Source organism: Centruroides sculpturatus, unplaced genomic scaffold, assembly GCF_000671375.1.
Source record: "Centruroides sculpturatus isolate CEXI.00-Female unplaced genomic scaffold, Cexi_2.0 scaffold345, whole genome shotgun sequence".
Classification (NCBI taxonomy): domain Eukaryota; kingdom Metazoa; phylum Arthropoda; class Arachnida; order Scorpiones; family Buthidae; genus Centruroides; species Centruroides sculpturatus.
In genome coordinates this window covers 577,800-591,624 of record NW_019384515.1, presented here as the reverse complement: position 1 = coordinate 591,624, position 13,825 = coordinate 577,800, and the positions used below count along the sequence as shown (strand labels likewise).

General features: G+C 28.1%; 1 protein-coding gene across 1 annotated transcript in view; it reads right to left on the bottom strand.

Annotated features, from left to right (window-relative positions):
- Positions 1 to 389: 389 nt before the first annotated feature.
- The window catches only part of LOC111622552 (ATP synthase subunit gamma, mitochondrial-like), a 17,876-nt gene continuing 4,440 nt past the window's right edge, over positions 390 to 13,825 (bottom strand). The window contains exons 2-7 of the mRNA XM_023364964.1: positions 11,421 to 11,455; positions 4,044 to 4,175; positions 3,753 to 3,951; positions 1,828 to 1,971; positions 1,532 to 1,752; positions 390 to 836 (exon numbers count right to left, since the gene is read on the bottom strand). Of these exons, the coding sequence (XP_023220732.1) occupies positions 736 to 836; positions 1,532 to 1,752; positions 1,828 to 1,971; positions 3,753 to 3,951; positions 4,044 to 4,175; positions 11,421 to 11,455 (832 nt within the window). The 3' untranslated portion in view covers positions 390 to 735. The remainder of the gene's footprint in view (positions 837 to 1,531; positions 1,753 to 1,827; positions 1,972 to 3,752; positions 3,952 to 4,043; positions 4,176 to 11,420; positions 11,456 to 13,825) is intronic.

The following is a 13,825-nucleotide window of genomic DNA, read 5'->3' as shown; positions in this document are numbered from 1 at the left end:
ATATAACCATAACAAGCAATGCAAGTGCAATTGGGAGTTGCAGGTTTGAGTCTGGTTTTGGGCTAATTCTTCTTCCAGAACCTTATAAATTAATTATTATTATTAAATTTAGCAAGATATGCCACCAAATGTCTGCCTCTAGTTCCAAATTGCTTAATATTTAATTAATAGTAGTAGTAATATAGCCAATATAACTTGGCGATCATTTGGCTTTAATATCAGGTTTGAATGTTTATATTTGATCTGACTTTACCTTAATCTTCAACAATTTTAACTTTAACAATTTAAAAAATTTCAACTAAATTTTTTCCTATGTGTAATCTCTGCCATGTATATAAGTGTGTAATAAAAAACAATGATGATAATTTTCAGAATTAAAAAAATAAAAATACAAAATAAAGCAATTTTTAATGACTCCAACTCTGGTTTCACACATGAAACCTAATGAAATATTAAACCTATATTATTTTACTATAACATTGTAGTGAAACATCAGCATTGTTTTAATTTTTTTCATTTAAATGCAAAAATAAAATAGGTTTATAGCACAAAATATGTAAATTATTTCTTAAAAGCATGAAAGTATGAAAATATTAAATCACTTATTACATCACTAAAACATTTCCAGTTCATTTTTCTTTATTGTACAGTTTTGCAGTGATTCTCCAGAAAGTACTACTTATATTTTCTAGAATATTTTTATAAAATACTAAATTTTTTAAACAAACATTTTAATTAAAGAGCTGAAGCTCCAGAAATAATTTCAATCAATTCTCTGGTAATCACAGCCTGTCTGGTTCGGTTAAAAGTCAATGTTAATTTGTCAATCATCTCACCTAAACAAAAACAAATTATAATTAAAATATGAAAATATTAAAAAAATGTCAAAATTAAATTTATTTTCATTTTGTCATTTTCTTTGGAGCTTTAAAATAGTGTTTAATAAAGTTTATAAAGAAACAAGAATAAAGATAATATATTTTATAAATATGCTTAAAAATGCAGAATTAATATGTAAGGAGTGACCAAAAATTTTCTATTTATGGCTACTTAGTTTCCATGAGACTAGAAGAAATTGCTAAGTGCTAAAACTTTTATCTCACTGTTACTTGGAAGATACTGTTTTAGATAAATTGTTTGCTTTGTGAACAAAGTCATTCCCAAATTGGCTCATGCATGTCACTATCAAGTCTTGAAGATCAACAATAATGGATCTTCATAATCAAATGATGTGAGCAAATTTATCAAACTTGAGCATTGTTGATGACTTATATTCTACAGTAATCCTCTAAACTAATTCATAAATTTTCAACAACCAAAATATCACTGAGTGTTCATTAAGTTCTGCCACACAGTTACTATTTGATAAACACCTGAGAACCACAAACAAACATTTTGATCAACCTTATCCACAAAAATTATATCATTTTATGTAAATCGTATTTAGTGTATTTTCAAGAGAGTTTTATTTCATAAATTAAATTATCTTAAATTTAAATTATTTACTATTTGAACAGTAATAAAATCTTACCTGCATTTTTGGTAGCATTATCCATAGAGGTCATTCGTGAACTCTGTTCACTGCAAGAATTTTCTTTCATGGCATAAAAAATTATGCTGGCTAATGAAAATTCTTGATAACTTTGAACAACTTCTGCATCTAAACTGTCATATAATGCAATCTTTTCTGCTGAATTAATTGCATCTAAACCAAATATTGGTATTTCAGATGTGTTATAAGAAACCACAGATCTACAAGAACAAATAAACTCTTGTAATAAATTATATGAAAACAACACAAAATTATAACAAGATATTAAATATTACTTGAATTTATTAAAGAAAACAACACCCTTTTCAAAATCATGTCCACAATTTAGAATAGCGTTAGCAACTTTAGTAGCATCATCAAATACAGGAGGCTTTTTTCCAAATTCAGAAAATACCATTATGATGTTTTTACCATATTGTCTGAAAAACAAAACAAAAAAAAAAAATCAATATTTTCACTTTCTAAACTTTCAAATACTTTTAAATTTTTATTAAATTATTATTATAAAATATCTTTTAAAAAAGTCATTCTGATTCTAATTATTTACTTTTTGTTCTATATTGTAATTAATCTTCTTAATAGGTATATGTAATTTGCTATAAATTTTACAGACTCATCACACCACAGTTTTCAATTGGAAAGCTCACTGAGCTTTTATTAAACCAATATGTACTGTACATTTTGGGCCATTATTACCCTTCCTCAGTTGGACATAATTCTGTTAAAACATTAACAAAGTTAAAATAAACTTTTATGCTATAGTAAAAATATTTGTTTCTTTCCCTTACATAAGTGGTATCTTTGAAAAGTATAAAAAAATACTTTATTAAACATGACACTGTTTTAACTCTGAAGTTAAAAACCAAAATTAATGCTAATTTAAAATCTAGTAATTCAAGAAAAATAAATTGTTTAAATATGCCAGTAGTAGTTTACAAGTTGAGTTGTACTTATACAAATAAAGTACATTATATAGGTAAGACTAAAAGACCATTAGCAGAGACTTAAACATGAGGCAGCCATAAGTTAAAATACTGCCAATCTCATGGACCCCACATTGCAAAGAAAATAATTGTAATATAGATAGAAATAATATTAAAGTTTTCTTTAAAAAAAATGACATGTATATAAGATGGTTTAAAGAACACACAGCTATTATCCATTGTCAAAATTGTATCAACCTAAATAATGGGATAGAAATTGATGACATACAGTATGACATCATTAAGAACCATAAAAGATGTTGCAAATGTGACATTGGGTAGAGACACACAACAACCTTGGACACTAAAGCCATGAGGTTCATTTTGTATACTTGTAAATTTAAATTTTGTTTTTTTATTCTTTGTTAATTTATATTTTCATAAAACTGTTTTTCAACATTTGTAGCCCGAAAAGGAATTGGAAAATGCCAATCTGAAATGCATTGCTAAATAGACAGATAAAGTGAATTATTTGCATCTTGGTCTCTGTTTATTGTGAATAATTAAGAAAGAAGTGATAAAGATCACTAGTCTCACTATTGGAAGAAAAAACTTTTACTAAATATGGTTTTTGATAAAAATATGGTTTGTATTGATTGTGAACTTGAATATAAAATTATCTAAGTTAACTAAATATAATTTAACAATTACAATTAAAACAAAATAATACAAATTTTTAAACTAGAAATAAATAAAAATACAGCAGCAAAGTTGCATAACTTTTTTAGAGGAAAAAAAACTCATGTTTAATTAAGAAACACTAAGACATATTAGACAAAGTTAAAATTGTGTGGGTACTATCTGTTGAGATGTTATTAAAAAATAATTTTTATGTTATTAATTATTATAAAAAAGCAAGAAAGACTTAATTTTGAGGATAGAGATGAGTTTGTAAAAATATTGTAAATGCCAATAACAAGGAAAATTTTCATTAATTAAAAATCCATAATGTTAAATATGACACAATTACAATATTATATTACAAAAGCTGGGAAAGTAACAGAAAAAATTATAATAAAATATTTTTTCCCTATGTACAAATTATTCTTGAGAGTTCATGCATTGTAAAATTCTATTGTAAAATGTATAAAATATGTTCTGTATAATTCATAGTTCCTAAAAAAATTTAATTCAATTATGTTACTTAAGAATGAACACAACTTGTTTTTAAAATATAAATATTATATTTAATTATTAAAATAGGCATTTGCTTATACCTTTGTAAGAGAGCTCTAGCTTTATCTCCAAGGCATAAAATTTTGATATCTGCCTGTTCGTTTTCAGCCAAAAGGGATTTGACTTTTTTGGATACACTGGAATGAACTGCACCACATAATCCTCGATCAGAAGTTACAGCAAGAATTAAGCTTGATGGTCTTTTTTCATCTTTTGTCAATTCACTACTCTCATAAAATGCTAGAATTAAAATTTATAACAAAAGATTTATATATCTTAATATTAAATTATTTAATTGATAAATATATTCACATCCTAAGAAATTTTCATACCTTGTGCTCCTTCACCGTATGGCCGAGCTGGTTTTAAATCCCTTTCTGCACGAGCATATTTAGCAGCTGACACCATCTTCATACTTTGGGTAATTTTTTGGATATTTTTCACAGATTTCAATCTAAGACGAACTAAAATAAATTCCTTGATTAATTTTGTTAGAAGTTATATACATAATTGCAACCAACTCTGAATCTACAAAGATTACCAAATATCTAAAACTAAATTTCATCTGGCTATCTTTTGTCTGTATATTAATATATAAAAACTAATTAATTTAGTCTAAAGTTAGGTACTTAAGTTGAGGGCGTGTGCTAATATTAATAATTACATTAATTTAGAATAATCTGAAAGAATAGATTGTCATGTCAAAAATCCATGCTGATGTTTTCTTCCAGATTATTCTTCTATATTATTACATGTAAATGGTATATTAACTGAAACAATGTGTGAAAGCCTTTTTAATTAGGGTGGCAAACAATTAAATCTTGAAATGATGAAAATTATGCAATACTGCACCAGATCTTGTAAGATTCAAAATAATTTTTTGAAGTTTTCTTACCTATTTAAATCATTGGCTGGTTAAATTACTTAATTCATTTTATAAATATTCTACTTTTTGACAAAATTAAAATGAAAGTATTGATAATTTTTAAAAAAAGGTAATCCTTTAATTCTTGAAAATTATCATCCCATAGCTTTGTTGTTTACTATGAGAAAGTGTTTTACATAAGTATTTGCTGAACATTTTAACTTTTGAATTCAATATGGTTTTTTTTAATAACTATGATTATTTCTTTTTATTTTATTCACATGAATAAAAAATGCAATAAGATGTCTGCAGTGCTTATTGATATAGAAAACTGATGGAAACAGAGTCAAAGACCTTATGATTAAAAGGAGAAGGGAAATTATTCTCTTATGCAGTATATACATTGGGCTGTACGGAAAGTAATTTCATTTTTTTTTTCCGTGGAAAAAAAACAATATTTTTATAATAAATAAATATTTTATTAAATTATNTATTTTATTGAATTATATATTGACCATTTTGGTCAAATACCTGTTGTCATTGTTTCTGGTAGTAGCATGATTTCACATTCATAAAAGTTTTGATCGTTACTTACAAAAAACTGATCCAAGTGATTTTTGACATTGTCATTTCAAGTAAATGTCTTACAGTTAAAAAAAATTTGTATACGCAGGAACAAGCAATAATCTGTGTGCGCTCAATCTGGCAAATATGGTCGGTGTGATAGTATGTCCCATCTAAGTTATAACAGTTTCTGACGAGTTACCAAATTGTTGAAAATTTGACATTATCGTGGTAAAACACTACACCTGTTTTGTTGATCAATTCTGGCCGCCTGTTTTGTTGATCAATTCTGGCCGCCTTTTCTGTTTGATGATATTACTCAATTTGTTTACTCAATGACAGTACATTTTCAAATCAATTGTTAAATTGTCTGGTAAAAGCTCCAAAAAAAAAACAAAATTTCCTTAAAATCCCACCAAAGAGAGCATCTCTCTTTAAGAACATGTGGAACCCATATATCAATCTTTGAAACTAAACCAATTTGTTTCAAGTAACCATAAACCATTCAATTTGACAAATTTAATCTCTTAGTGATTTCACGTGTTGTTATTCGGCAGTTTGCTTCAATCAGTGTCTTTATTTTGTTTTCATTGGCTTCAACTGGCCATCCAGAACGTGGTGAATCTTCAATATTGAAATTGCCAGAACAAAATTTTGTAAACCAATTTTGGCACTTTCGTTCTGTCAATCTTCTCCATACACATCACACAATTTTTTTTCTCACTTGAACAGCATTCTTACCTTTTCAGTAATAAAAGAGCAAAATATGCTGAAATTCTGTTTTTGATCTTCCATATTTGATGGGACACAAAAAATAAACAATTGCACAAAATCAAACAAAATTTTTTACAAATAAGCCTTAAAATTCTAGCTGTCAAAATATATAATGATAATACAGTTTAGAATGAAAATGGCAGGAAAAATACGACTAATCCATCTAGTGGTAAAAAAAATGAAATTACTTTCCAAACAACCCAATATATTTGCAGAATATCATGTTTATATCTCTCAAGGTTCTTGGTTTATCCTGGTATTAAGCATTCTAGAGGCTTACCCCAAGGGAACCTCCTCTTACCATATTTATTCAATTTCTATTTGTTAGATTAGAAAATCTATAGATAATTTGATTGGTATAGAATTCAATGGTTTGATTTTCATATTTTTTCAATATGCAAATGATGCATAATGTATTGCTTATTATATGGTCTGTTTGATAGGCCTGCTTAATTAACTTGCTGTTCTGGAGGTCTGCATACACTTCCGGGTTAGTGGCATACATGGACAAGGCGGTGGTATGCCTGTTGTTGTGTGAGTATCAATATAGAGTATGTGAGCATCAATACAACATTAATAACAACAGGCATACCATTGCCTTGTCCATGTATGCCACTAACCATATTCGTAGTCTGGAGGCTTTGAAAATATATAAAGCCAGCCTGATTGGCAAGTGTATTAATTTTAAAGACTGCAATATAATATCACATGTGTGGAGGTACCTTTATGAAAAATTCAGGCAAAGTTAGCCTATATTAATTCAATCTGTACATCTTTAAAAATGTATATATGTGACAGGGTCATACATTTACGAGTTTTAGTCATTCTACCATTTAAATTTGATTTACGTTATGTGTTATTCGAAATTTAAAATAGTTTTTTCTTTTTTTAAATATTATCATTCTAATGTTCCAATTTGGAATTTGTTAAAAAACCTGCTGCAGGCCTTGGTGATTGTCGAAAATGTTCAGAGTTTTCATTAATCTTTGTTACTGGTAGTTAAAGGTTTGTTTCATTTGATTCTCAAGATCACTAAATGACAATGTAAAACTGGAACTGTAATTTTAAGATAAATTTTTATTAGAAACCTTGTTTAAAAAGTTTTGTATTAGAATATTAAACTCAATAAGTAATGTGAATCAATTTCAAGTTCTTTAACAATAATCTGCTTTCACTTTAATAACAGTTTTTCTCAAGCAATTTCAGGTTACTGAGTTTATCATCATAAGAGACAGCCCAAAAGTGTTTGAGAAAAAACTATTATTAAAGTGAATCTCAATAAAGCAGATTACTGTTATTGTTATAAACTCAATAAGAATTTTAATTCACATAACAAATTAATTAAAATTTATTTCATTTAACAGATATTAATAATTACAGTGGTGCCTCGTATAATGTACTTAATCCATTCCAAATGCACGTCCGTTAAGTGAAAAGTCCATTATACGAAACGCATTTTCCCATAGAAATACATGTTAAAACATATGAATTATATGTTTTACCGTACTGTACCGTAAAAAAATGAAAATGGAGCAGTCACCAATTATGCCAGGTAGTCAGATGTTGTGAGGAAAAGGTGGAGAAACACTTTCTTCACACATTCATAGAGATACAGACTTTTGACACATTGCAGCAGGTCTCTTTTTATTGTTTTTTAAACGGAGTCAGATTCAGGAGAGGCTACCAGAGCTTGCAGGGTCAACTCCTCTTGTTCCATCCTTTGTTTTTTGCCTGCTAGCTTCTTAAAAACATGTCCAAGGTAATCTGTTTCTCTCTCTTCTTCAACACCTGTCGGAAATGACGAGCAAGGGTGTCATTGTAGAGATCACTAATCCTGTTGGCCTCAGTCTGTTTGGATAATGAGTGTTGGTAAATTCCTGAACCTCTCCCCATTTGACAAGGAAATTTTTGTCAACTTTCACTCCTTCTGATGATTTCTTGCTTTATTAAAATTGAAATCACCTTTGGTTTTTTAGAAGCCATGATTTGCACAACACTTGAATAAATGTAAATACCCTGCACTGAGGTGATGTATGTAATAAACAAGGGAGCAAGCCAAATCCCAACAGGAGCTCTGTACTTCAGATATACTAATAATATATTCTAATAATACTAATATATTATAAAAATAGCAGATTGTCATTAGCAACAGCAAAAGAGTGGAAACATCATTCACAATTGTTTGCAGAAAGTCTGTTGTTCGCTTCACGTAACTGCTGAACAGAAAGTCCATTGTTTGCAGCATCCGTTATTCGAGGCATCACTGTATGTCAAAACTACATGTGAGATAGTATCAGGCTATAATAAGATTTAATTATTAAATAGTAACCATATAATAAAGGGGCACACATTTGTAGTCAAGTTGCTCTTTTCTTAATCCCAAGGGAGCTCTAAGGTTTCATTTTAATTTTGTATTAGTTACTCATTTTTATCACTTTTATCATATTTATCCAGAAAAATTTTTTACTGATAATAAAATTAAAACAAAAATATTTGTTATTAATCAAAAATTGCCAGTTGTGTCAGTGTAGCCAGTTGTGATTGTTTGGTTGAGTACCACTGTGTATGTTTAATGTGATTTTGATATAAGCAGTAGCATTGAGTGATTAACTAACTATGTTAATCAAGTTAATAAAAATGTTTAAATAGTTATTCATATACAGTGGAACCTCACTTAATGAGCACCTCGCATAATGAGCAAAACAAAGTCTAAAAAAATTACTTGCTTAGCGAGCGACATTTTGTATAACAAGTGACAAGGATAGGGAAAGTCCCGGATTGTGCGCATGCTCCATCAGTCTGTGTTTAGCATTTGTTCTGCTAGCATCTTAGTGTCACTTGTGACCACACAATTTTCAAAACTTGGGTTCAGACATATTACATATAAACCATAGCCCATTATATAATAAACATGCCAAACAATATGCCAAATTCTTGGGCTATATATAGGCTATAATTAAATATTAAAAATTAATTAATTTGACTATAGGTAGGCAGTTATGCTGCCATCTCATATTAAATTTAATGACCAATTCCAGTTAATTTCAGAAATGTCTAACAAGGAGAGCCTACGGCTTTGGGGTAACGGATTTTGACAATCTTTGGTGTAGAAGTGTACCATGTGAGTGTACTACGTGTAAAATACTAAAGTGCAATACTCAAATATAATCAAGAAAATTGAACTTAAAGTTTTTTAGCACTTTATATATAAATTATACGTATTTCTATTTGAGCGTCCTGTGGCAGAGTGGTAACGAGTCCGATTCATAAGCTTGAGTTCTCGGGTTCGATTCTCGCGTATAATTTTTTTTTAATTCATAAATACTTATAATGTATTTATTTATTTACTCATTCATTTCTTATTATTTATTTATTTTAATATATTATATAACTTAAGCCCATAACCCGAGAAAACTCGGGCAAGTTACATAGCGTTACATAAAACGCTGTCCTTAAGGGGAGTTTTTAAATTTTTTTTTTTTTGAATTTTTGGAATGTTTTTTGTCTCCAAATTTTTTCAAAATTTTTTTCCCGCGCTAAAAAAATTTATCGCGATTTTAATGAGCCTTTGATAAGGCTCGATTAAGGCTTAATTGTTTTTTAATGGGATTTTTTATCAAATTAATTCATCGTTCTAAAGTTCTAGCGCACGGATTTTCCTTCCTTAAAGTTATTTAAAGCTAGTTTCTGATGTCAAAAACGACCTCCGATAGTTTTTTAATTTTTTTAATTAATATATTTTATTATATATAAATTTAATTAATTAGATGGGGTCGGAAATCGCAATTAAAATTTCAATTTTTTAAAAATATTTAAAAATATAGGCCTAGCTAGTAGTCACCCTACTTTAAACCCTTGTCATCCCGAGACGTCTATGAGAATGTCCCGGGAAATCCAACTCCAGCTGTGTTCAAGGTCATCCAGATGTGTAAACAATGACTCATCGGTGTTAAATTTCACAGAAAGGCGAGACAAAGGAAAATAAAATTTGAAGATTTTTCTTCAAAATTAACGCATTTCTTTTTTTTTTTTCAGTTTTTAAGTATTTTTTACGTTTAAATAAATTAATATCAAAAATGTCTATGTCCTTAAGGAGTTAAACAAGTTCTCGTTTAAACATACCTTGCAATTTTAAAAAAGCAGCATTTATTTGTTGTTCTTGGTGTAGACAGAATTTTTGTTTTGAATGTTTTTATCATAAGTATCATTCACGATCATGTACATCTGACAATGATATGTAATTATATAATATTGCTTCAATAAATTATATTCGTTTTTCTTGGTTATATTTGAGTTTTGCACTTTAGTATTTTACTTCACTATGCTGCTTTGATACATCACTGTATAAAGAGTTATCATCAACAGTTTTTTCGTCACAACGTGAAGAACTTGCTTCTCTTGACGACATTTTTTGATTATAAAATAATTTTTCAAAATAAGTTTTACTACACAAATACGTCTATTCGTGTCGAAATTTAGAAACGAACTGTTAAAGAGTGAGTGAAAAAGAACTCTGATAGAAAAACGCTCCTAGTGAGAATTAGATCGGTCACCGTTAGTGATAACAATTAGATGGGAAAGTTGACACATAGGTGTCAAGAATGCGCCGTTATTGTCAACAAAAGTATAAAAATATTAGACTTGGAATAGTAGAAATTAAATTAAAATAAATAAATAATAAGAAAGAAATGAATGAGTAAATAAATAAATACATTATAAGTATTTATAAATTTAAAAAAAAAATCATACGCGAGAATCGAACCCGAGAACTCAAGCTTATGAATCGGACTCGTTACCACTCTGCCGCAGGACGCTCGAATAGAAATACGTATAATTTATATATAAAGTGCTAACAAAAGTTTAAGTTCGATTTTCTTGATTATATTTGAGTATTGCACTTTAGTATTTTACAGGTAGTACACTCACATGGTGTACTACCTCTAAACCAAAGATCATCAAAATCCGTTACCCCAAAGCCGTAGGCTCTCCTTGTAAATTAAAAATTAATTATTTATAATTATTAAATTTAATACAAGATGGCAGCATAATTGCCTACCTCTAGTCAAATTAATTAATTAATTTCTATATTTAATTATAGCTTTTATATAGCCCAAAAGTTTGGCATATCCTTTGGCATGTTTATCAAGCATATTATTTAAATTTTTTTTTGTTCTCGTCAAATCGAATTCGCATTCCAGGTTGGTTCGTTCCATGCTAGAAGAAAAGATGAACATGATTCACGCTCTTTAACAATGTATATTGTATAATTTTCTTTGAATAAATGTTATACATAAAATATTTGAGTATTTTTTCAGTGTGGAATGCATTATTGTATTTTACATTAATTTATATGAAAAAAATTGTTTCACTTAATGAGTGTTTCAAATTACGAGTAAGATTCTGGAACGAATTATGCTCATTAAGTGAGATTCCACTGTACTTTATAATTTATGTTTACAATGTTATTAAAAATTTTATGTATCAAAGTTTTATAAATGTGACTTACTATCTTTAAGTGTTGCCATTCCACGAACTTGAATGCTGATAATAAATAAATAAAAATAAATTCAAATATATATTTTATGACAACAATAATGCATAAAAATAATACATACATAATTAAATTAGCAATTAAAAGATAACTAAAACATTACATTTGCTCTATTCATGTGAATACTTTAGATTAAATTGAAAATGATGATTATCATAAAATTAATATAAATTTTATGGCTGTTACTTTAAATAAAAAATAAATATGTAATTTATTAGTTTAATTTGTTATATATGTAAGATGAATAGTTAACTGTATTTTCAATGCTATATGCTAATGATAGATTCACAACCAAAATTATTATCTGTTATATCTCAGAAAATTCCTAAATATAAACAAAATCATTATATACTCTCTCATTACATCCTTCATTAGGTAGCACTTTTTCAATCACACAAATTATAAGGACATTTTCCAAATTTTTAAGTTAAATATTTCTTACATATTTAAAACTTAGCATTTCCATTTAAGTTATATTTATAACTTAAACAGATAAACTTAATTTTACTTATGAAATTTCAGCAATCACATTAGTAAACATTATAAACATCATTATTCATTTGCACATATATAGTATATTAATTTTAATTCTTTCAATTCAAAAGATTAAATGCTGTATAACTTCTCTGGAGATGTGAAAAAGAAGCAAATTACTCTTATTATGTAATCAAACAACATACAAATGCTTATAGACACAATTTCATGGTGAACTCAGGATATATTCTTCCAATTAGAAGAATAAGTCCATTGTTCGCAGTTCCCAAATTCAATTTAATTCCAATTAGAATTCACCATGAAATTGTGTCTATGCAAATGTAAAGATGACTTTTATCAACCACCAGAGGGCTTGAACCTGATAAAAATTGGATAACTACTTGATGGTATGGTGAGAAGACTTACTTGTTGTTTTTAATGTAAAAGACGTCAGAACCTCAAATAAAAGGCTGACGTTTTGATCATTTTTAATATTGTGAGTTTTTACCTATTTATTATTTGTTTTTATTGAAGTTTTTCTTCAAACCAATGTTACAGGTACTTCTGTGGTTGTGTTAATGGATTAATAGATAGACTCAAAAATTAAAAAATTTTTCATAAATAGTCTGAACTTTCTAATTGATACAAATGCTTATTAAATCATTTATGTCGTGTTTAAGTTTATTGTTAATAAAGTATGTATTTATTATAACACATTTAGAATATGTACAAAAAACTAGTGTAATCCTCCATTTTTAAATCTATGTAGAAAATTTCAACATTAAATTCAGTTTATTAAACAATCCGTTAATTTTACACATCAGAACCAAATAAATATACATGTTACTGTACCGTGGTACCTCAGGATACGAACGCCCCAGCATACAAAATTTTCAGGATACAACATGAAATTCGAACATATTTTTGCTCCACGATACAAACAAAAACTCACCATACGACATTACATTAGTTCGCAGCGCCATTTTTTATTTCACTTCTGTTTATTGTTCTCAGTCCACGTGTTTGCTTCGTCGTGGAAGGATCTCTCTCGGTAAAAGAAATCTTGAGGTATTATCAGAAAGTGAGTGATTTTATTAATAAGAAACATCCTGAAAAGGTTCACACTGGCCATATTGCTGCTTGGAGTAATGACATTTGCCTAAGCCATTTTAGAAACATTTTAAAAAGTAGGCAAAGCCAAACCTCTTTGGATAGATATTTTACCAAGCAACCTCTATCCAGTGAAAGTGCTGGTGGAAGTGAAGGAAAGAAAGCAAAAAGCAGTGAATAAAAATTAAAAAAAAAAAGAAAATATAAAACAACACTAATTTTTTTATCTTTTCTAAGTTATTTTTAAGTTATTGTTACATTATGTTACATAAGTTAAGTTTTAATATCATTTCCCTTCTCCCTCTCTTCTGCCACCAGTTTACACCTTCACTGTCGTCTATCCTCAAAGGTAAAGTGCAAATAAAACTACATTTTTTTTTTATCAATTATTATTCTATTATGGTTATTTATACATTTACAACTACAAAATGCATTTTTCAGTGTTTTCCTTACTATAGTTATTATCATTATTTTTTAATGTATTACTTAGCTTTAATTTGAGTGTGTTTTTCGTGTTGGAACGAATTATTTGGTTTTACATGTAATTGTATGGGGAAAAATGATTCACCTTACGACATTTTCATGATACGATCTCAGTGTCGAAACAGATTAATTTCGTATCCTGAGGTACTACTGTATTTTATGTATAACGTTTATTCAAAGAAAATTATACAATATACATTGTTAAGGAGTGTGAATCATCGTCATCATCTTTTTTTCTAGCATGAAATGAACCTACCTGGAATATGAATTTGATTTGCAGAAAACAAAAAAAA